This window comes from Protopterus annectens, chromosome 9.part0, assembly GCF_019279795.1.
Source record: "Protopterus annectens isolate FY-2018-M chromosome 9.part0, PAN1.0, whole genome shotgun sequence".
In the NCBI taxonomy this organism is placed as follows: domain Eukaryota; kingdom Metazoa; phylum Chordata; order Ceratodontiformes; family Protopteridae; genus Protopterus; species Protopterus annectens.
The window spans coordinates 878848777-878871635 of record NC_056743.1 but is presented as its reverse complement, the minus strand read 5'-3'; the positions used below and the strand labels follow the sequence as shown (position 1 = coordinate 878871635).

The following is a 22859-nucleotide window of genomic DNA, read 5'->3' as shown; positions in this document are numbered from 1 at the left end:
AAGGAAGCAGGAGCTGTCAACATGCCTTGCAAAATAGCTGTGGCAAAACCAGCCCTAGATTTAGAGTAGAGAGGAAGGTGGTAATGCTTAGAGAAAGTATGCACTGAACTCCAAGTAGCTGCCTCCAAAATATCCTTAGTTGCCACCCCTTAGAAATGCTGTTGAAGTGGCAGTAGCCCTAGTGGAATGAGGCCTAATCCCAGCTGGAATCTCCTTGCCATGATGGGAGTAACAAAAAGAAATGCAAAACCCAATCCACTTAGAAATAGTTTGCTTAGACACAGGCTTGCCCTGAGAACTCAAAGCAAAAGAAACAAACAATTGCTGAGACTGCCTGAAATCCTTAGTCCTGCTTAAATAATAACGCAACTGCCTATGTACATCTAAAGTGTGCAAAATCTTTTCCCGCTTATTTTGGGGATCTGCATAGAAAGTAGGCAAATGAATGGTTTGGTTTAAAGCCACACTAGAAACCACCTTAGGCATAAAGGAAGGATTAGTACGTAATGATACCCTATCCTTATGGAAAATCAAAATGGCTCTACTGCCATAAGGGCCTGCAACTCAGAAACCCTTCTTGCAGAAGTAATAGCCAACAAAAGCAGTCTTCCATGACAAGTATTTCAAGTCAGCAGTAGCCGCAGGCTCAAAAGGTTGTAGAGTAAGTTTTTCCAACACAAAATTGAGATCCCAAGCAGGAGTAGGAGCTCTCGGGGGTCTTATATTCTTTGCCCTCTAAGAAACTGCTTGAACAAAGGATGCGAAAACAATGGTGGGTCACAATCATAGTGAGCTGAAATTGCTGCAGCATGAATCTTAATGGAAGAGAAAGACAAACCTTTGTCCAGTAACTCAGTAAGATATTGAAGAACCACAGTCAAATTAGGCTCAGAAATCTCCAAATTCTTTGCTGCACTCCAAAATAAAAATCTCTTCCATTTTTCATTACACTTTTCTTGTACTAGGTCTTCTAGCTTCCATAATCACATTTAAAACTTGTTGAGGAAGTTGAGACCTGCTGTGTTTCAACACAGAATATGCCAGGCTGTTAGATGAAGAGAGTGAAGCTTGACATTGAGCAGGTGACCGTCCCTCTGAGATAACAGATGTGGAATCAAAGGTAAAGGCCATGGGGGCTGCCTTACCAGACTCCTTAGTAGTGGGTACCAGTGTTGCCGAGGCCAATCTGGAGCTATTAAAATCATCCTTGGCTTGTCTTGTCTGACCTTTAGGAGCACCTTTGGAAGAAGAGGCAGAGGTGGAAAGGCATACACATGAAGATTATTCCAACTGAAAGAAAGAGCATCCACTTTCCAAGCTGTATGATGAAACCCCTTTGTGCAAAACTTTGGCAGCTGGTGGTTTAGTGGAGAAGCGAACAGATCTATGTCTGGAGTTCCCCATGACACTGTCAATTTCTGAAATACATGAAGATCCAGTTTCCACTCGTGGGGATCCATGATTTGCCTGCTTAACACATCTGCTAAGGAGTTCTGTGCTCCCGGCAGAAACCTTGCCTGAAGAGTTAGTTGCAAGCTGAGCAGTCTCCCATAAAATCATTGCTTGCCTGCATAGAGGATAAGAATGTGTTCCCCCTTGTTTGTTGATGTACCACATGACAGTTGTGTTGTCTGTTAGAATCAACACCTGCCCAGGAAGAAGTAACTCCTTGAAAGCCATTAATGCAAACTGGACTGCTAACATCTCCTTCATGTTGATATGTAGATGCTGTAGTCTGGCAGGCCACTTGTCTTGTATCCACTTTCCATTTAGATGAGCTCCCCAAGCAATGTCCGAGGCATCTGTCGTTAAAATCTGACTCGCCTCTGGCCGGGTCACAGAGAGTCCCTTGTTTAGGTGACATTCCTGAGCCCACCACAAAATTCTTTTTGAATGCAAGGTATTATTTGAATGACAGTGTCCAAATCCTGGCAGTGCTGTGTCCACACATTTTGAGATACCATTGCAGCTTCCTCATATGCAGTTTGGCATTGGGAAGCACCAGAATACAAGATGCCATGAACCCTAAGGCTTGAAGGACTGTCCTTGCAGTCAGCCCGGACTGAAGAGATAGTTGATGGAAGTAACTGGAAAGATTCTTTTGTTTGTCCGGGGTTAAAAAGGCCATCTGGGCTGCTGTATTCAGTCTCACACCCAGAAAGCACATGTCTTGAGAGGGTACTAGACTGGACTTTATTTCGTTCACAGAATACCCTAGGCATCTTAGCACTGCTATGACATATTCCAGATGCTGTAGAAGGTCTTCCTTTTCTTGAGCCAGAATCAGGCAGTCGTCCAAGTAAGGATAGATTTGAATTCCTTTTAGCCTGAAGTAAGCTATCACTGGAGCCAGAACCTTTGTGAATACTCTGGGCGCAGTAGATAAGCCAAAGGGCAATGCAGAGAACTGATAATGAGAATTTCCAGCTCGAAACGCAGATACTTCCTGCAACTTAGTCTTATAGGCACATGAAGGTAAGCTTCCTTGAGATCTAAAGTTACCATCCAATGATCTTTGCCCAGCAGAGGTAAAAGCTGTTGTAACGTCAACATCTTGAACTTGGGAATGTCCAGATAAGTGTTGAGGATAGATAAATCCAAAATTGGTCTCCACGTGTTCCCCTTCTTTGGTACTAGGAACAGGCGAGAATAAAATCCTAGGCCCCTGTCTGGTACAGGGACTGGCTGAATGGCCCCTATTTGGAGTAACAGAGAAATTTGCTTGTGAGCCTCTTTCCTTTGTGGAGGAGGAACGTCTGGCATGCCTTTGAAAGGGGGCAATGTATGGAAATAAAACCTGTAACCGTGGTGAATGATATCCAACACCCATCTGTCTTGAGTGATTAAATCCCAATTTTCTTTGAAAAGAGACAGTCTTCCTCCCAAAGGAGCTGCCAGACGAGAATCTACTGGCAGCTGAAGAGGCAGGTCATTGGGTCTGTTTACGAAAGGACTGACCCCTGCCCTCACCAGAAGTCTGAGCAGGAGAACCCCTGTTCTAGGCCTAAAAGAACCTTGAGCTCTGCCCCTACCACGTCTAGACCTACCCCTAGACTGGGAATCATAAGCAGGATATGTCCATCCCTTAGTAGGCCAATTTCTACTAAACTGTGGCTGCACCTGCAAAAATCTTTAACAGTTTGCATAGACTTAGCTTTGTCCTCCATTTTCTTTAAAACTGCTTCCACAGGCGAACCAAATAACACATCAGACTGTAAAGGAGCATCCAAAATCCTAGTCTTAACATGCTCTGCTAAATTCTGATCCCTCAACCAGGCATGCCTGCGAAGAACAGAACTAGTGGCAGCCACCCTCGAGGAGGCCTGCACAGCATCAAAACCACATTGCAAAGAATGCTTACCCACTTGTTCAGACACATGAACTAAATCCAGCAACTCTTTACACTCTATACCTTCCGCCAAAGCATCCACCTTAGATTTCAATTGTGAAAGGAGATAATTTTGATATTTTAGCATGTGAAACTGACAATTCAACGCTCTCATGGCTAAAGTGGAAGAAGTATATACTTTCTTTCCCCACCTATCCAAAGCCCTTGCCTCTTTATCAGTGGGAACAGGATTTTTAACAACAGAGGCCTTAACACCTTTAGGCCCCTGAGAAACAGTTTCCGGGTCTGCCCTAGGACTCTTAAACAGATACTTATGAGCTTCAGGCACCCTATAGTACCTATCAGGTTTAACAGGGGCAGGAGGCAAAGAATCAGGGTTCAGGAAGCCTCTGCAAAAACATCTTCCACCACATTCAACACAGGAGGTATAGCTAAGGGCCTATGCTGGTGTAAAAATAAGAAGTCCCTAAGCCTTTTCCTGGAATCAGAGTAATCTTGGCCTTCCCATTTAAAGTGCTCCTCATGGAATGCAGAGTCTCTGAAAATGAGAAATCCTCAGGAGGAGAAGCTGTAGGAGTGGAATCATCCACATCAGAATCAGAATAAGGAGGATACTCCTGCAAGTCTTCCAGAAGACTCAGAAGCCTCTGAACACTGTTCAAAACTCTCAAACTCAGGTTCCACCCTAGGCCTCTTATCAGGAGGGGGCATAGAGCCTCTAATCATAGTAATTAAATCTTCTGCCATTTTAAGCATATGTTTCTTAGGCACAGAACCTGAAGTGCTAGGAGAAGCCCCCACTGAAGCTAAACTTGGCCTACCTCTCAAAGAAGTTTTGGAAACAGAAGGAGAGGCTCTAACTACCTTGGGAAGAGAGGGAAGAACAGTTACCTGAGAAGCCCCCTCAGCCTGGCCTACCTCCTGAGAGGGCACATCCTGTAACAGTAAAGTCTCTGCCTGAGACTCCAAAGAAACTCCTGGCAAAACCTCTGGCTCCACTGAGCCTTCTAAAGAACCGGCGTCCGGGACTGCCGGTTCATCAACCCTAGGCTTTGCTGTTTTGTCCTTGCGCTTTTTGGGCGAAGCGGGCGTCGGAGCATCCGACGGCATTTTATAATTACAACGCTTCCCAAACACTAACCTGGCACAGTCTAACCTTCTCTTAATAGTGCGTTTGTTAAATCTAGCACAAGAGCGGCAACCAACAACGTCGTGCTCAGGCCCTAAACAAGGTATACACAAAGTATGGTAATCCCTATGAGGTATCTGCTTCCCACAAGAAATACAGTTATTCACTTTTTCTGACATCCGGTTAAATACTGAGGCAAGAAAAAACCAAAATGTTCCCCAGCGGGGTACTTAGCCAACTTTGATTCGGTCTGAAACTCCGACTTCGGAAATTTTCAGAACGCCAACCTGCACTCGCAAAACTGCTTCTGCATCGGACCATGCGGCAAAAAAGACTGAGGATATGACGTCGGTCATGCGCATTAGTACCCTGACGTCCTGACATTAGTCTAATGCGCCTTGACCGACGTCAGCCATATACTTTGGTATTCGGGCCGACTGGACAGCGGACTACCCAATGGTTAGGACTGCAGCAATGTGGAATGAAGAACATCTGTTGCTACCATGGATATTGGTAAACGTCCTAAAGACAGAGCTGCCCATGTTCCGTTTTTTCAGTAACTTCCTATTTTAATAAAATACCAGCAACTGCAGAGAGACAGATCTCAGAGTCGCGAAAGAAAAAAGAGAAAAATAACTGTTTAGGGAGACCAATAACTTTAGATAAGCTGGTAGTCAACATTTCTAACCTGGGTCTCCATTTCCCTCTTTTCTGGCAACCAGGAAAAGTTCTGAATACAACTTGTCTCTTGGTGAAGAGGAAGGACTAAATCCTGATCTTTTAGGAGGAAAACCATTCCCTGTACATACCTCTTCTTCTAAGGCCATGGGAAGACTTTCGGTTTCACATGAAGAGGCCTTTATGATGAAAGAAAATGACTTGTGATTCACTGATGTTAGCAAATTACTCTGACACTGTTTGCTTAAGTAATACCTTCCCCATTTGAGGGAAACAAAAACATCTAGTCTGACTTGCAGATCATTCACTCTTATGAGGTAGATTCAGAGCTGATGATGTACATTCAAAGACTGCATCAGTTATTCATGTAAGTGCTTGATTTCAAGAAGGTGACAAGACAAACTAATGGAAACAGAGACTACACTGAGGACAAAGTTAAATCAAGTCCCTTAAGAAAACCCAGACCTAATCCTTACAAAGTACCTAGTGAAACCTGTTACACGTAACAGATTTGCTTTTATCTCCACATTTCTCTGAAAGGGGGCCCTCTAGGAAAAAAAACAACAACATCCAAGCCACAGAGGTAGCCATCTTAAAAGTAAGAATTAAAATGTGAATGGGCGTGCCTTCGTTGAAGGTTGTGCATCAGGGCTGGTAACTCGGCACGTAAAAATCCACTACCAAACATTAGCGGACCGGAGTTCCACTGTGGCGACCCCTAACCAGGATAAGCCGAAAGACACAACAACATTCATAAAATTCATATCCCAGCAAGAGCAGGGATGGATTTGTAATAGGAAGCCTCATATGGAGGACACCACTGAAAACTACAGTGTCAGTTTACATGAGAAAATAACTTCATCCTTACCATGTCATGGAAAGCAGATAAGGAAAAAGTACATTAGATCCAATCCAAAAGGGGACATGCAAGATAACACCTAAGCAAAAAAGGCAACTGCAGAGTATCCAATCCCCAGTTCTGAAACAAAACGTTTTTAAATTACAGGTTTATTCCAGACAGTCAATACTATGACATATTAAAGGGCCTCATTCTGTAGTCCCTAGATTTTATTCCTTTAAACTCTTCTTACAAACAACATGTCTGAGTTGGTCTATCAAACTCTTCTTAAAAAAGGGTCAGATTCCTGGGCAACTCCCTTTTACCTGAATATCATAAGTAATTCTCATTTATGCCTTTATTTAATTCTACCTCTACTAAGTGGCTAAAGGTTACAATGGTCTAGAACAAGCAATGCCAACATGAATTGAAATGGTGACAAAGCAGCTGCAGGCATCATACAAAGGTCAGACATATTACAAGCAGATCCAGTGACTATTCTCTTTTGGTATCTGGTGATCTAGTGACTGCAAGGCTTGCAAGTTTCTTTTCTTTAAAAAACAAAAAGGGAACTTTCCTACAGTAGCTACAAGGAGGATATCCGTACAGTGCAAGTGGTTAAACTTCTTAACTCAACTGCAGAAAAGCCTAAAGTAAGCTAAAGTGGTTACTGACATTTTTCAAATAGGTGAAGAATAAAAGTAAATCCACTGGATGAATTCACTTCAGAATTCTTCTGAAACCGAGATCTGTAGACTGCTGTGGTGGGTCATGATCCAATGAATGTAGGATGACGAAATGCAGATGGGAGAGGTTGAAGAAGAAGCTACAGAAGGGACCATGAAGCAGATGTCATTCTCCATAGAATAAAGAAAGAGCTAGTGAGAAGATGAAGCACTCCTGGGAAAGATACCTGTTACAGCAATGTTTTGAGAAGTTTCCCAGTACCCTGGTGAAATGACAGTCCAAAGAAATAATCTGCTAATTGCCCAATAAAAAAAATGCCCGAGTACTTAGTAGTTGCCTCTTCAGAAATACAACTTCTTGCAAAATGACCAAGCCAAATGACCGAAATTCAGGCAATATTCCAAGATAAACCAATTAAAGTTAACCCCTTTTTCAGAACAAACAATTTACTTGAATAAGACTGAACTAATACAGCCACGCAGTACTGCTTGCCTGTGGAAGAAATGCTTACTTAGCATATGAAAAATGATGACAAGCTAATTCTTAACATTAAAGTGATAAAAATAGTTACCTCTTGAAAAACTGCAGTAAGATGGTAAAAATAAAAAAAAAGTCAGTTAAGCGTTTTATAATCATTGGAAATGTTAAATGCCAAGAGCAGGAAGCACCAGGAATTCCAAGGTATTATACAGGGATGTTACAAGATAATGAGCAGCAGCCCTAGCTGATGATGCCAAGAAATTTCTCACGTGATCCATAGAACTGACCGAAAGGTGCCCATCCTTCTTTACAGGTGTGACCTGTAGAAAGACATCAGCCAGAGGATATGTACTCACTCATACTGGGAACTATCAAAGGTATACAGTTCCTCTGTTGGTAAAACCTAAGTAGGAGTAAATTTCAGCCTGTGTATCTGCAAAAAAAAAAAACAAAACTAAAAGTTCTAATGCTATGATCAATCATAGACGAGCTGAACATCTATCTTTTTGAGTATGAATATCCTAATTAACTACTCTGTAGAAGTTAAACACTTGTCATTTCATGGTATGATTTGCTCACATACACCCTTATACAATCTATAAATATTTTTGTAATAGTTCTCCCCCCATGTTCCCAGAAAAGAATAGAATTCAGTGAACAGTACCTGTGACAGCAATGCTGTGTTGTCCTTTAGGGAATTTGCAATCATCTGTTGTGTTGTGTCTAAATGGGTTAACAGCTGTCCAAAATGCATAGCTGAAAAAAAGAACAAAGACAAAGGCTGGAAATAATATGTATGAAGGCCTGTTGCAACTATTCTAAAGGCATTTTAAAAACAAGTTTGTTTTGTTCTTGACCAACAATTCAGACACTAAGTGTAGTTAAGTATTGTTAGTAGAATACTATTTGAAGCACTTGTCACCACAGCAAAGGACCTACTCTAAAGAGCAAACAACTAAAAAGCAACATTTTACACCAGCTAGTCCATACTTGTGAACAAGAATACACTACCTGTATATTCACATATGAAATACAGTTACAGCAGGTACTCCTAAAAATAGCTCTTAGACTGATCCTCTTGCTGCAATACACAGGTTTCTACCGTCATATCAAAACACTGATTTTTTTTTCATTTGTGTACCATAACTTAATACAACTCCAGAATGCAATTAACGCATGTTCACCCCTATACAAACATATCACCGTGACTTTCCCAGTTCAGTTTTACTAGCAAGTAAATGTGTGCATTCCTGTGAGAAAAATCTATGCCAGCCAGCTGAAGCACTAAAAAGGAAGAATTCAGATGAACTTTATAAAAAAAAAGTGTACCACACAGCTGTTGTTTCTCTAAGGACCCCCCCCCAAACTATATTATATATAAGAAATGTGCTGCATCAATGACAGTTTATGAGAATTCACTTGCAAATGTAGCCTTAATGTTGGACTTGATATGCAATGGACAGCAGATAGTAAAAATGTAAGGCAGACAGAGCTGCAGTGTTAAGTCCCTTAAAAGAGCAGAAGTGGAAAGTACCTCAGAGAAAACGCTAAAAAGTTTAGTAAGCCATCTGCTGTATTCTCTTTGAGCAGCCTGATTTTTTGCCCACCAAAAACAAAAATTGTTTTATGAAAGACAGATCTTGTATTTAGAGATAAAACATTAATGAAAAAACGTTGAAACACAGGTGCCCAGTAGGAAGGTAGCTGGAATAAAGAAGCTGAACCACGACAAAGTAAAATCTTTTTTAATGCAAAATGGAGAGCGCCTTCGCAATGGTAACCACTGCTTCATCAGACAGTTCATTCAAGCAGCAACAGCATTTAAATACTTTAATTCATTACTAGAACAACCAATCCTACCACTCAAAGTTAATTCAGCACTCAGCAATCAATTTATTACTATAGTTACGTTGGTTAATTGCTGAAGTCAGAAAAACTCTGTTTAAAAACCACATGCACAAAATGTAAAGACAAGAAAGTACAGTTTTGTACCTACCATAAATGTAGATGTTCGAGTGTTCACCCTGCTGCAGTCATCACACTCGGGTTATCCTGTCGTCAGGCGGTCCCCGCAGTCGGCCGGAATTCCAAAGTCTTGGTCCGGTATCGGTTGCTGTCGCCTCTTCCCTGACATAAGTGCGCCAGGGGTATATATAATGCAACCAACGCCATTTTCTTCAGTTTTTCTTGCCCCAGATGTCAGGTGCCCCCAAAAAGGTGGTCAGAATTAGTACCAAATGGAGTGAACACTGCACAAACACAAAGTCCCTTCAGCTATAAGCAAATACATCAGTAAGGCATAGAAGAGATTTTGCCAGTAGATCAGAGGGGATGGAGGGAGGGTAACCTGGACTGCAGCAGGGTGAACACTCGAACATCTACATTTATGGTAGGTACAAAACTGTACTATGTTCATCGTGTTACCCTGCTGCAGTCATCACACTTGGGTTGAATCCCAAAGCTAAGGTAGGGGGGGGGGGTATCATAGAGGGTTAGTGGAGGCAATAAGGCCCTGCAGAACTGCAATGGCAAAGCCCGCCCTGGACTTAGAGTAAAGAGGTAAGTGATAGTTGTTTGGTAAAGGTGTGTACTGAACTCCAAGTTGCAGCTTCTAAAATTTCCTTGGTTGGAACCCCCATGAGAAAGGCTGTAGAGGTAGCTGTTGCCCTTGTAGAGTGGGATCTAATGGTAGCAGGAACTGGTTTCCCATGATGGGTATAGCAGAAACGTATGCAATGATCTATCCATTTAGAAATGGTTTGCTTAGATATAGCCTTCCCTTGAGAAGCTGTAGCATAGGATACAAAGAGCTGATCAGTTTTTCTGAAAGCCTTAGTTTTGTCCAAGTAGTAACGAAGCTGCCTGTAAATGTCCAAGGAATGCAGAAGTCTCTCACCTTTGTTCTGTGGATTGGGGAAGAAGGTGGGTAAGTGGATGGTTTGATTTAAAGCTACACTGGAAACCACCTTAGGCATAAAGGAAGGATTAGTTCGTAGAGAAACTCTGTCCTGATGAAAAATGAGGAAAGGTTCCACTGCCATTAGTGCCTGTAGCTCTGAGACTCTCCTAGCTGAAGTTACTGCTAGGAGCAGGACAGTCTTCCATGATAGGAACTGAAGATCTGCAGAGAAAGCTGGTTCAAAGGGAGGTAGCGTTAGTTTTTCCAGAACAAAGTTGAGGTCCCATGTTGGTGTAGGAGCTCTCCTGGGTGGTCTAATGTTTTTTGCCCCTCTGAGGAACTGCCTTAGAAGAGGATGTGAAAATAAAGGTGGATCCGTGTTGTAGTGAGCTGAAATAGCTGAAGCATGGATTTTAATTGAGGAAAAGGAAAGTCCTTTGTGCAACATCTCAGCTAAATACTGTAGAATGTGAGGCATGTGAGGCTGAATTGTGTCTTGGCCTTTAGCTTGGTTCCAGGCACAAAACCTTTTCCATTTGTCCGAATAAGCCTTCTTGGTGCTTGGCCTCCTGGCTTCCAGAATAACATCCAGAACTGCTTGTGAAAGAGGAGCTGGTTGGATGTTTAGTTGATTTGCCATGCAGCCAGATTTAAAGTTTTGAGCTGGCTGTGAAGAATCTGTTTGTTTTGTTGTGTGAGCAAATGTGGTATTTGAGGCAATATCCATGGTGGGCTGTGGGCCATATTCTTCAATAACGGGTACCAGTGCTTATGTGGTCAGTCTGGGGCTATGAGAATCAGTCGTGGTCTCTCCTTTTTGACCTTCAAAAGAACCTTTGTGAGGAGAGGTAATGGAGGGAAGGCATATGCTGTCTGTTTTTTCCAACTGAAAGAGAGAGCATCCACTTTCCAAGCTTGATGGTGGAATGTCCTTGTACAAAATTTTGTCAGTTAGTAGTTTTGAGGACTGGCAAACAGGTCTATGTTTGGAACGCCCCATTTTTGAGTTATCATTGCAAATATTTGTGGATCTAGTTTCCACTCGTGGGGATCTCTGATGTTTCTGCTGAGGTCGTCTGCCAATGTGTTCTTCTGTCCTGGAAGGAATTGAGCTTGTAACTGAACTTGGTAGGCCAGAGCTGTGTTCCATAAGATCATTGCTTGCCTGCATAGAGGGTAGGAATGTGTACCCTCTTGTTTGTTTATGTACCACATTACTGTGGTGTTGTCCGTCTTTATTGCAAGTTGTCCTGGATGTAATAGATCCTTGAAGGCTGTCAGAGCTTTCTGTACAGCTAGCATCTCTTTTTGATTTATGTGCAGATTTCTTTGATCTGCAGTCCATAGGCCTTGAACGCACTGTCCTGCCATGTGTGCCCCCCAGGCGTAGTCTGAAGCATCTGTTGTGATAGTCTGCCTGGCTGGGGGCAAGGTGAAAGGCTGACCCTTGTTGAGGTGACATGTCTGTGACCACCATAGAAATTCCTGTTGTAGGCAGGGAATGAGAGATATCATTGTGTACAAGCTGTGGCTGTGTTGAGACCATACGCTTTTTAGGTACCACTGTAATTTCCTCATATGCAGCTTTGCAAATGGTATTATTATTAGTATGCAAGATGCCATGAAGCCCAAAGCCTGCAGAATTTTTCTTGCAGTTAATTGGGTCTTTGTTGCCATTGTCTTGAAATATTGAGTCAGTTGTAGTTGCTTGTCTGGCGTAAGATAAGCCTTCTGGGCCGTTGAATTCAAGGTGGCACCCAGGAATGTCATTTTTTGTGAGGGTACTAGTTTTGACTTCTTTTCGTTTACTGTGTACCCCAGGCAGTTTAGTAGATGCTTTACAAAGGCCAGATGATGTAAGAGAATGTCTTTGCTTTCTGCTTGGATGAGGCAGTCGTCCAGGTATGGATATATTTGAATTCCTCTTTGTCTGCAGTATGCAATTACTGGTGCCAGGCATTTTGTGAAAACTCTGGGCGCAGTAGATAAGCCAAAGGGTAGTGCAGAGAATTGGTAATGGGTTGAACCTGCAATGAAACAGAGGTATCTTCTGCAACTTTGTCTGATAGGGACATGCAGGTATGCCTCCTTGTGGTCCAACGTTACTAGCCATGCTTCCTTGCCCAACATGGGAAGTAGCTGCTGTAGTGTTAGCATCTTGAATTTGGGAACTTGTAAGTGTTTAGAATTGAAAGGTCCAGAATTGGTCTCCAGGCATTGTCCTTTCTGGGCACTAAGAAAGAGTCTTGAGTAAAATCCTTGGCCTTGCTCTCGAGTAGGTACCAGTTGAATGGCTCTCATGTCCATGAGAGCTGTAATTTGCTTTTGTGCCTCTGCCCATTGATTTTGTGGCAGGTTTGGCAGTCCTCTTTTCATTGGCAAGGTGTGAAAGTGGAATCTGTATCCTCGTAAAATTATGTCTAGGACCCATTTGTCCTTTGTGACAATGTGCCAGTTGTCTGCAAAAAGTGCCAGTTTTCCCCCCAAGGGGGCTGCCAAGAGAGTACTGCTTGGCCAGATGAGGTGCAAGTCCATTGAGTTTGCCTTCTGGTGGATTGAGACCTGTCTTCTCCTCCCTTCTGTGTTGCAGTGCCCCATTGGCGAGGTTTATACTGGGCTTGTGGTTGTCCTCTGCCCCTTGGGCATCTGTATTTACCCCTCTGCGGTCTGTCAGTGGCTGGAAAGGACCAATTTTTGTTGGCCAGTTTCTGCTGAAGCGAGGGGGTTGTACTTGTAGGAAATCTTTGACTGTCTGCAAAGATTTTGCCTTATCTTCCATTTTCTTTAAAACTTCTTCTGCTTTAACTCCAAAAAGAACATCCTGCTGTAAGGGAGCATCTAGTAGTTTTGCTTTAACATGATCAGGCAGAGTTTGTTCCTTTAACCAAGCATGCCTACGTATAACAGACCCAGTGACAGCTGCTCTGCAGGAGGCCTCCAAAGAATCAAACCCACATTGTAAAGTATGTCTGCCCACCTGCTCAGTGGCGTGCAACAGATCCTGTACTTCTTTCAGTTCAGATTGTTGAGGGAGAGTGGTTATTCTTTGCTTTAACTGAGAGATTAGAAACTGCTGATACTTAAGCATATGAAATTGACAATTCAGTGCCCTCATAGCTAGTGTGGCTGAGGTGTAAACCTTTTTCCCCCACCTGTCTAGTGCTCTGGAATCCCTCTCAGAAGGTACTGGGTTTTTAGCCATAGAAGCCTTAGCCCCCTTGGGACCCTGGGAGATAGTCTCTAGGTCAGCTACTGGGCTGTTGTAAAGAAATTTGTGGGAATCAGGCACTCTGTAGTATCTGTCAGGCTTAGCCGGAGCAGGAAGTAGAGAATTTGGGTTGAAACTGGATTCTAAATAGACATCATCCACAATGTCCAAAACTGGTGGGATGGCAAGTGGTCTGTGTTGGGGGAGTAAAAGAAACTCTAAGCCTTTTCTTTGAATCAGAGTAGTCTTGACCTTCCCAGTGAAAATGTTCCCTCATAGTGTGTAAAGTTTCCCCAAAGGAGTAGTCTTCAGGAGGAGAAGCGGAGGGAATAGAGTCCTCAGCATCAGAATTTTCATAAGGAGAGAAGGAATAGTCTTGGTCCTCAGAGGAGTCTGAAGAAATGGACATTTGCTCAGAGGAAGCATAATCTTCCTCTTGTCTAGGCCTTTTGTCAGGAGAGGGCTGTGAACCCCTGATTAAAGAAATCAAATCTTCAGCCATTTTGAGCATCTGTTTCTTAGGCATAGGGCCTTGAACAGGAGATTGAATTGCAGTCCTTTTAGATTTAGAAGGAGTCTTCGACTTAGAAAACATTTTAATCGTGAGAGTCGTCGGTCTGAAAACTCCTTCAGAAACCGATGGCGTTTCTGTAGCACCGACGTCTTTTGAAGCAAAGTCGTCGGAAGGGCCTGAAGTAAAAGGCTGCGTCGGCCTGGTACATTCCGTCAAAATTTCCGTAGCGGTCTCGGGTTCCAGATCTGTGGTAGTCAGGGGCTGCATCGGAGCCTCACTGAGGACTGGAGAACCGGAGACCGGATCAGCTGAGGCCTCGGAATCTGGCTTAGGCCTGGGCTGTCTGTCCTTATCCCTGCGTTTTTTGTGCACGCCGGTAGTCGGTTGCTCCGACAGCATGGTGTAGTTAAATTTCCTACCGAAGTAGTGTCGTGCGAAATCAAAGCGTCTTTTAATAGTATGCTTATTAAACCTAGCACAAAACCGACAAGAAGTGACGTCATAGTCTGGGCCTAGGCAAGGTATGCAATAAGAATGAAAATCCTTATGAGGCATTTGCTTCCCACAAGAAATACAATTGTTAACTTTTTCTGACATCGGTCTGAGGCAAGAAAAGTTTCCCCAACGGGATACTTAGCTTTATAGAAGACTTCGGTCTGAAATTCGAATTCGAAAATCTCAGGAGTTGGCCGACCAGCACTTGCGAACTGCTTCTGCTTCGGGCACCGTGCGGCAAGAAAGACTGGAGAAAATGGTGTTGGTTGCATTATATATACCCCTGGCGCACTGACGTCAGGGAAGAGGCGACAGCAACCGACGCCGGACCAAGACTTTGGAATTCTGGCCGACTGCGGGACCGCCTGATGACAGGATAACCCAAGTGTGATCACTGCAGCAGGGTAATACGATGAACATCATGTGGATAAATATAAATAAAATACATAAAAAGTCAATGAATAAATACATATACTCATGTTCCCCATTTAGTAACTACTTATGTGCATAGATATAAGCATAAAACTTGGCCGAAACCAGCACAGTCTGCAGAGCAGTCTACTACTAACCGCAATTTGCGATTTATGAGAGAAATCAATGGGCAGTCAGATGTACCACCAACAGCCTACCAGCAGAGGAGAGGGCAAGTCCAATTGTTTGAGCAGCATGAGAGACCGAGGGCGGAGCATTGGGTACAGTCTGAAGAGACGACCAATGCACTTGGGGAGGAAGAGGAAACAACGAATCAATAGTCAGGAGGGAGTGTCCTTTCACCAAATGAGGCACATTCCGTTTATTCTACACCGATGGAAGTGCCAATGTCTTCGGCAACCAATGATAAGGCAACAACTGCCTCTACCACTACAGCCATGGTAAGAAGGAAGATGAATATGGAAGGAGGACAACAACAGGTTTTTCCTGTTCTACCCCTACCGTTTCAAGCAGGGAGGAGAAAATCTGTGTAACAGGACATTTACAAGAGCCAGAAACGGAAAGAGGCACCAGGTCAGTTACAAACTCTAACTTTGAAGAAAATGTGGGGGTACGGGCAGGAGAGTTAATATGGTATATTTCCAAATATGAACTGTCTGCAGCTGAGTCTTCTTTATTAAAGAGAGGTTTAAATTTTATACCTTTGACTAAAATGGACATTAGTGAATTTTATGCCTACGTATGTTTACTAGAAATGTAACATTGAAACAACAATTTGGAAATGGCAATGAGGCAAGGGATGTTCAGTTTAAGAAAAACTGTATGTACCAACATTGCTGCATAATATAGAAACCTCCTTAAAAGCTTGTGAAAATGCCATTTATAGCACATGAAACAATAGTTTTTTAGAAGAAGGAAAGTATAATTTGACAAAGAGTGAGCACAAAGCACTGTGTGACTTGCAGACTAATGATAGCATAATTATAAGACCCGCTGACAAAGGGGGACCAGTGGTGATATTGTATTCTGACTTTTATAATACAGCTATGCAAGAAATGCTATTGGATCCAAATGTATATGCTGAAGTACCAATCCAAATGTATATGCTGAAGTACCAACAACAATTGTGTTTGAAATGAGTGAACTGATTGCTAGCACCTTATATGAATGTGTATGGAACTATTAAGTAAAGAGCCTTTTAATTACTCCACTGTTGAAAATCCACTCATACCTCAAATCCCTGGCCTCCTCAAGATACACAAAGACCCATATAACCCGAAATTTAGACCTATACTAGCAGGGGCAGGATGGCTAAAAGAACCCATCTCTATATACCTGGATAAGGAATTGAAGACAGCACTCAATGAATATGCATATGTCTCAAAAGACACAGAACAGTTTTTAGTGGACCTTTATGGGGCAGCGAAGCAAATGGGAACAGCAGATATGGGGATGCTAGCCACACTAGATGTAGTGTCTTTATTTACAAGTATACCCAATGACCACGGGATAAGCATGGTGAAATCAGTGTTGACAAGGCAGAGAAAGTTCTCAAATACTAAGATAGACTTTCTCTGTATGTTACTAAAATTGGTACTAGAGCACAACATATTTATGTTCAATGACATATGCTATAAGCAGTTGTCAGGGGTTGCCACAGGCACAAGTTGTGCAACACATATGCAAACCTGGTTATGGTTAACTGGGAATATGAACATCTATTAGGTAATCCCCAAATAGCCTTTTATAGGCATTTTGTAGATGATCTTTTTATTTTTTGGAAAGGTGATGGTGAACAACTTAAATCCCTGTATGCATACCTAAATACTACTAGCGACTTTTTAAAGTTTACAATGAACCGTTCTGAGATGAGTTTAGACTTCCTGGATGTTTTCATATACAGAGAAAATGACCAATTGTCTACGAAATTACATAGGAAACAATTTTACAGACCATCTTTTCTACACAGACACAGTATGCATAACCCTAAGATTTTTCCTAACATAATCAGAGGTCAGGCAATGAGAACATCTCACCTATGTTGTCAAGAGGAAGTGTATAGAAATGAGTTAACTAAGCTAAGAACAGGTTTCATTAATAGAGGGTATAGTGAACATGAAATTGATAAGGTGTACCATAATGTACACAAAGAAAGGAAAGGTAAAGCTAAGCCCTACTACTCTGATAGAGTAGGTAGTGACAGGGTAGATATCAGGAATAGTGTATTATCACACATTCCGATGGTTTTAACATATACAAGGGATGTGAAAAGGTTTGAAACCATCATACAACAAAATTGGCATATGTTGTTAGTAGAGGAGGATACTACCAACATAGTGGGTGGACAACCACATTTTGCATTCAGAAATAAGAAAAATCTGAAACAGCAGCTTTGCTATCCAAGGACACCTGCTCTGATAGATAGCACAGTGAATGGTACCCATATATGTGGAAAATGTACACAGTGCATTTATATAGATGAACCAAGGTTTTTTAAGCACCCTGAAACAGGGTGTCTATAGGAGCTAAGGAATTCTGCTGATTGCAATACTAAGAATGTAGTGCATGTAGCTCACTGCACAACATGTTTCCATTTCTATGTTGGCAAAACTAACCGTCACCTTAGGGAACGGATAAGGGATCACCTTTACTGCACTAGAAAAGGGCAACTGTATAGTGCTTTGACTAAACAAACAACAGATGAGGGGGGATGAACATATATTTTTGTTTCAGGTTTTACACATTCAGAATGTCAGTAATAGGATGGGGGACATAGTCAATACTACTGAAAATATGGAAGTAAAATGGATTTTGCTTTTAGGAGCACATAGAGGTTTGGGTTTGAATGATAGTGTTCCACTGAAGCCAGTGCTAAAATCTAGAAGGTTAAAATAAAATAAAAAGTAATAATACTATTTTAACAGAAGAAGACTACATAAACACATGCAGGGCTTTGGGTCAATATGACAGTACTTCTTGAGCTGTTTCTAGCATAGATATAATTAAAGACAAGCATTTGTTTAGATGTATGGATTAAAGCATATGTACTTACTAGGTGGACAACATGTGCATTTATTAGGCAGAATATATATATTCATTAAGTTGTTGAGTGTGCACTGCTTACACTTTTATATATATGTTTTATATATATTTTTATGCTTATATCTATGCACATAAGTAGTTACTAAATGGGGAACATGAGTGTATGTATTTATTCATTGACTTATGTATTTTATTTATATTTATCCACATGTTCTTGTCTTTACATTTTGTGTATGTGGTTTTTAAACAGAGTTTTTCTGACTTCAGCAGTTAACTAAGGGCAAAAAGTACAGTTTTGTACCTACCATAAATGTAGATGTTCGAGTGTAAACACTGCTGCAGTCATCACACTTAGGTTATCCTACAGTCAGACGGTCCCGCAGTCGGCCAGAGTTCCAAAGTCTTGATCTGGCATCGGTTGCTGTCACCTCCTCCCTGATATCAGTGCGATAGGGGTATAAAAGATGCAGCTGACGATATTTTCTTCAGTTTTTCTTGCCCCAGATGTCAGGTGCCCCCAAATAGGTAGGCAATTCAAATTGCTAGAAAAAAATACAAAAGCAAAGCAAACAACCATTTTTAATTACCAGCAAATACTCCCCATAGGTAATAAAGGGTAGATGCCCTAGGTAAGTACCAGAAAGTAAGAGGGGAAGGAGGGAGGGTAACCTGGACTGCAGCAGTGTTTACACTCGAACATCTACATTTATGGTAGGTACAAAACTGTACTATGTTCATCATGTTACACTGCTGCAGTCATCACACTTGGGTGGAGTCCCAAAGCTGAGGTAGGGAGGCTGGATCTATAAAGCATTAGGGGTGGCTATAAGGCCCTGCAGTACAGCAGTGGCGAAGCCAGCTCTGGATTTGGAGTATAAAGGCAAATGGTAATGTTTGGTGAAAGTATGCACAGAACTCCATGTGGCTGCTTCCAAAATATCCTTGGTAGGTACTCCTCTGAGGTAGGCAGTTGAAGTGGCTGTTGCCCTGGTGGAGTGAAATCTGATGCTGCTAGGTACAGGTTTCCCATGGTGGGTATAGCAGAAACGTATACAATGTCCTATCCATTTTGAAATAGTCTGCTTTGAAATGGCTTTTCCCTGTGCTCCTGCAGCATATGCTACCAATAATTGTTCAGTTTTTCTGAAAGCTTTGGTTTTGTCCAAGTAGAAGCGTAACTGTCTGTGAATGTCCAAAGAATGTAGTAGTCTCTCCCCCTTTGTTCTGTGGTTTTGGATAGAAAGTTGGCAAGTGAATAGTTTGGTTTAGAGCCACACTTGATACCACCTTTGGCATAAACGTAGGGTTAGTTCTTAAAGACACCCTGTCCTGGTGGAAGATGAGGAAAGGTTCCACTACCATTAGTGCCTGTAATTCTGAAACTCTTCGTGCTGATGTTATTGCCAGTAGCAGAGCAGTTTTCCAAGAGATGTATTTTAATTCTGCTGTGTCAGCTGGCTCAAAAGCAGGTAAAGTTAATTTTTTTAAAACAAAGTTGAGGTCCCAAGTTGGTGTGGGTGCTCTACGGGGCGGTCTTATGTTTTTAGCCCCTCCGAGGTATTGTTTGAGCAAAGGATTAGAAAAAAATTGGTGGATCCGTGTTGTAATGAGCAGAAATAGCTGAGGCGTGGATCTTGATGGATGAAAAAGAGAGGCCCTTGTCCAGCATCTCAGTTAAGTATTGCAGTATCTGAGGAATGTTTGGGACAAGGGCGGTCAAGGCTGTGTGCTTGGTTCCAGGTACAGAATCTCTTCCATTTATCCGAGTATGCTTTCCTGGTGCTATGCCTTCTGGCCTCCAGAATGACATCCATAACAGCTTTGGAGAGAGGCATTGCTTGCTTGACGAAGGAATTTTCCATGCAGCTAGATTTAAGGTCTTTAGCTGGCTGTGAAGTATCTGATTGTTGTGCTGTGTCAGCAGCTGTGGGATGTGAGGCAAAATCCAGGGTGGTTCTTGTGTTAAGTTCTTTAAGACTGGGTACCAGTGCTGGCGTGGCCAGTCTGGTGCAATCAGGATAATTTTTGGCTCTTCCTGCCTGGCTTTTATGAGTACCTTTGGAAGGAGAGGTAAAGGAGGGAAGGCGTATACTTGTAGTTTTTTCTCGCTGAATGAGAGAGCATCCACTTTCCATGCTTGTGGATGGTAGCTCCTTGTGCAGAATTTCTGTAATTGGCAGTTCTTTGGGGAAGCAAACAGATCTATGTCCGGGTTCCACCACTTTTGTGTTATCATTCTGAATATTTGTGGGTTCAGTTCCCATTCGTGTGGGTCCATAATGTTTCTGTTTAGGTCGTCTGCCAGTGTGTTTTTCTCTCCTGGCAGGAATTGTGCTTGCAGATGAACTTGGTAGTTTAGAGCTGTGTTCCACAAGGTCATGGCTTGTCTGCAGAGGGGGTAGGAGTGTGTACCCCCTTGCTTGTTTATGTACCACATAACTGTGGTGTTCTGTCTTTAGTAGTAATTGCCCTGGATGCAGTAGGTCCTTGAAAGCTATAATAGCATTTTGTACAGCTAGCATCTCTTTTTGATTGATGTGGAGATGTCTTTGCTCTGTGGGCCACTCGCCCCGGATACATTTTCCTGCCATGTGTGCTCCCCAGGCGTAATCCGATGCATCTGTTGTCTGTGTTTGCCTGGCTGTGGGTTGAGTGAAAGGCTGTCCCTTGTTGAGGTGACAAGCTTGTGCCCACCATCGAAACTCCTGTTGTAGGCAAGGAATTGGTGGTATAACTGTTTCCAAACTTGAACAATGTTGAGACCATACGCTGTTTAGGTACCACTGTAGTTTCCTCATATGCAGTCTGGCATATGGAATTAGTAGTATGCAAGATGCCATGTAGCCCAAGGCCTGCAGAATTTTTCTTGCAGGGAGTTGGGTCTTTGTTGCCATTAATTGAAAGTATTGAGTCAGTTGTTCTTGCTTGTCTGGCATGAGATAAGCCATCTGGACTGTTGTGTTCAAGCCGGCACCCAGGAATATTATCTGTTGTGAGGGCACTAGTTTTGATTTCTTTTCGTTTACTGTGTACCCCAGGCAACTTAATAACTTTTTTACGTACGCCAGATGCTTTAGTAGAATGTCCTTGCTCTCTGCTTGAATCAGGCAGTCATCCAGGTATGGATAAATTTGAATTCCTTTTCGCCTGCAAAATGCAATTACTGGTGCCAGGCACTTTGTGAAGACCCTGGGCGCAGTAGATAAGCCAAAGGGCAGTGCAGAGAATTGATAATGCATTGAACCAGCTAGAAACCTGAGGTATCTTCTGCAGTTTTGTCTGATAGGGATGTGCAGGTTATGCCTCTTTGAGGTCCAATGTCATGAGCCAAGCTTTCTTGCCCAGCATGGGAAGAAGCTGCTGTAGTGTCAACATCTTGAATTTCGGTACATCCAGGTAAGTGTTTAGTGTAGAAAGGTCCAGAATGCGTCTCCAGGCTTTGTCCTTTCTGGGAACCAGAAAGAGTCTTGAGTAAAATCCTTGTCCTTGTTCCTGTGTTGGTACCTTTTGAATAGCTCTCATGTCCATGAGTGCTGTAATTTGTCTTTGAGCCTCTGCCCATTGATTTGGTGGCAGATTTGGCATTCCTTTTAGCCTTGGCAGGGTGTGGAAATGAACTTCGGTTTCTGGAGGACAATCAACAACCGGCACCGGAGAGGGCTCCGGGACCGAAGGACGAGTTAACGCTGTGTCGTCGGCCTGGAGTGGTTGAATAACCGCTTCCGCAGGGACCGACGCACTAGCGGAGGGTCTAGGAGTAGTATCGATAGAGGACGCAGATGCCGGTCCCGGTCCTTCCGTTTTTTGGAAGATTGAGTTGTCGGTTGATCCGAAGGCATGATATATGCAAAGGATTCGCCGAAAAAGTCTTCAGAAAATTCTGCCCGGCGCCTGAGAGTGTGCTTATTAAAGCAAGCACAGGCCGAGACGTCGTGGTCTGGGCCCAGGCAAGGAAGACAGTAGGAATGGAAGTCCTTATGAGGTATTTGTTTACCACAAGACAAACAATTATTAACTTTCTCAATTTGTTCTGACATCGGCTGAGGCAAGAAAAAATGTTCCCCAACGGGGTACTTAGCTTTTAGATGACTTCGGTTCTGAAAACACAGGAGCTGACCGACCGGCACTTGCGAACTGCTTCTGCTTCGGGCACCGCGCGGCAAGAAAGACTGAAGAAGATGGCGTCGGCCGATGCCTTTATACACCAGCCGTTGTGACGTCGGAGAGGAGGTGACATCAGCCGACGCCGGACCCAGACTTTGGAATTCGGCCGACCGAGGGCTGCCTGAGGCAGGACAACCCATATGTTATGACTGCAGTTGCATTCTTGAAGGACATCCTGTAACCTTGAGCTACAATGTTGAGAACCCATTTGTCTTTGGTGATGCAATGCCAGTTGTGATAGAAAAGTGCTAGTTTTCCTCCTAAGGGGGATGCCAAGAGAGAGCTGTTTGGCAGTTGTAGTGGAAAGCCATTGAGTCTGTTTTTTATAAGATTGAGGCCTGTCATCTTCTTTCTGGCCTGGTGTGCCCCACTGTCGGGGCCTGTAAGGGCCTTGTGTATGACCTCTACCTCTTGGACATCTGTATCTGCCCCTTTGAGGTCTTTCTGTGACTAGAAAGGACCCATTCTTTGTTGGCCAATTTCTTCTAAAACGAGGAGGCTGAACCTGTAAGAAATCGTTCACCGTTTGCATAGATTTTGCCTTATCCTCCATCTTCTTTAATACCTGCTCTGCCTTAACTCCAAACAGCACATCCCGCTGCAAAGGTGCATCCAATAATTTTACCTTAACATGATCTGGTAATGTATGTTCTTTTAATCAAGCATGCCTTCTAATGACAGAGCCTGTAACTGCTGCTCTACAGGAGGACTCTAAGGAGTCAAACACACATTGCAAAGTATGTTTTCCCCACTTGTTCAGCAGCATGCAATAAATCCTGCATTTCTTTTAAGTTAGGAGAATCTGAATCTGGAAGCATCTTTTGTTTCAACTGAGACATCAAAAATTGCTGATATTTTAGCATGTGAAACTGGCAATTCAAGGCTCTCATTGCTAAAGTTGCAGACGTATATACCTTCTTTCCCCATCTGTCTAAAGCTCTGGA

At 42.8% G+C, this 22859-nt stretch overlaps 1 protein-coding gene across 1 annotated transcript in view; it reads right to left on the bottom strand.

The window, feature by feature from the left end:
* DCTN2 (dynactin subunit 2) overlaps positions 1-22859 on the bottom strand; it is a 767074-nt gene that overhangs the window by 94726 nt on the left and 649489 nt on the right. Inside the window, 1 exon segment of the mRNA XM_044083609.1 lies at positions 7826-7917. Coding sequence (XP_043939544.1) covers positions 7826-7917 — 92 coding nt within the window.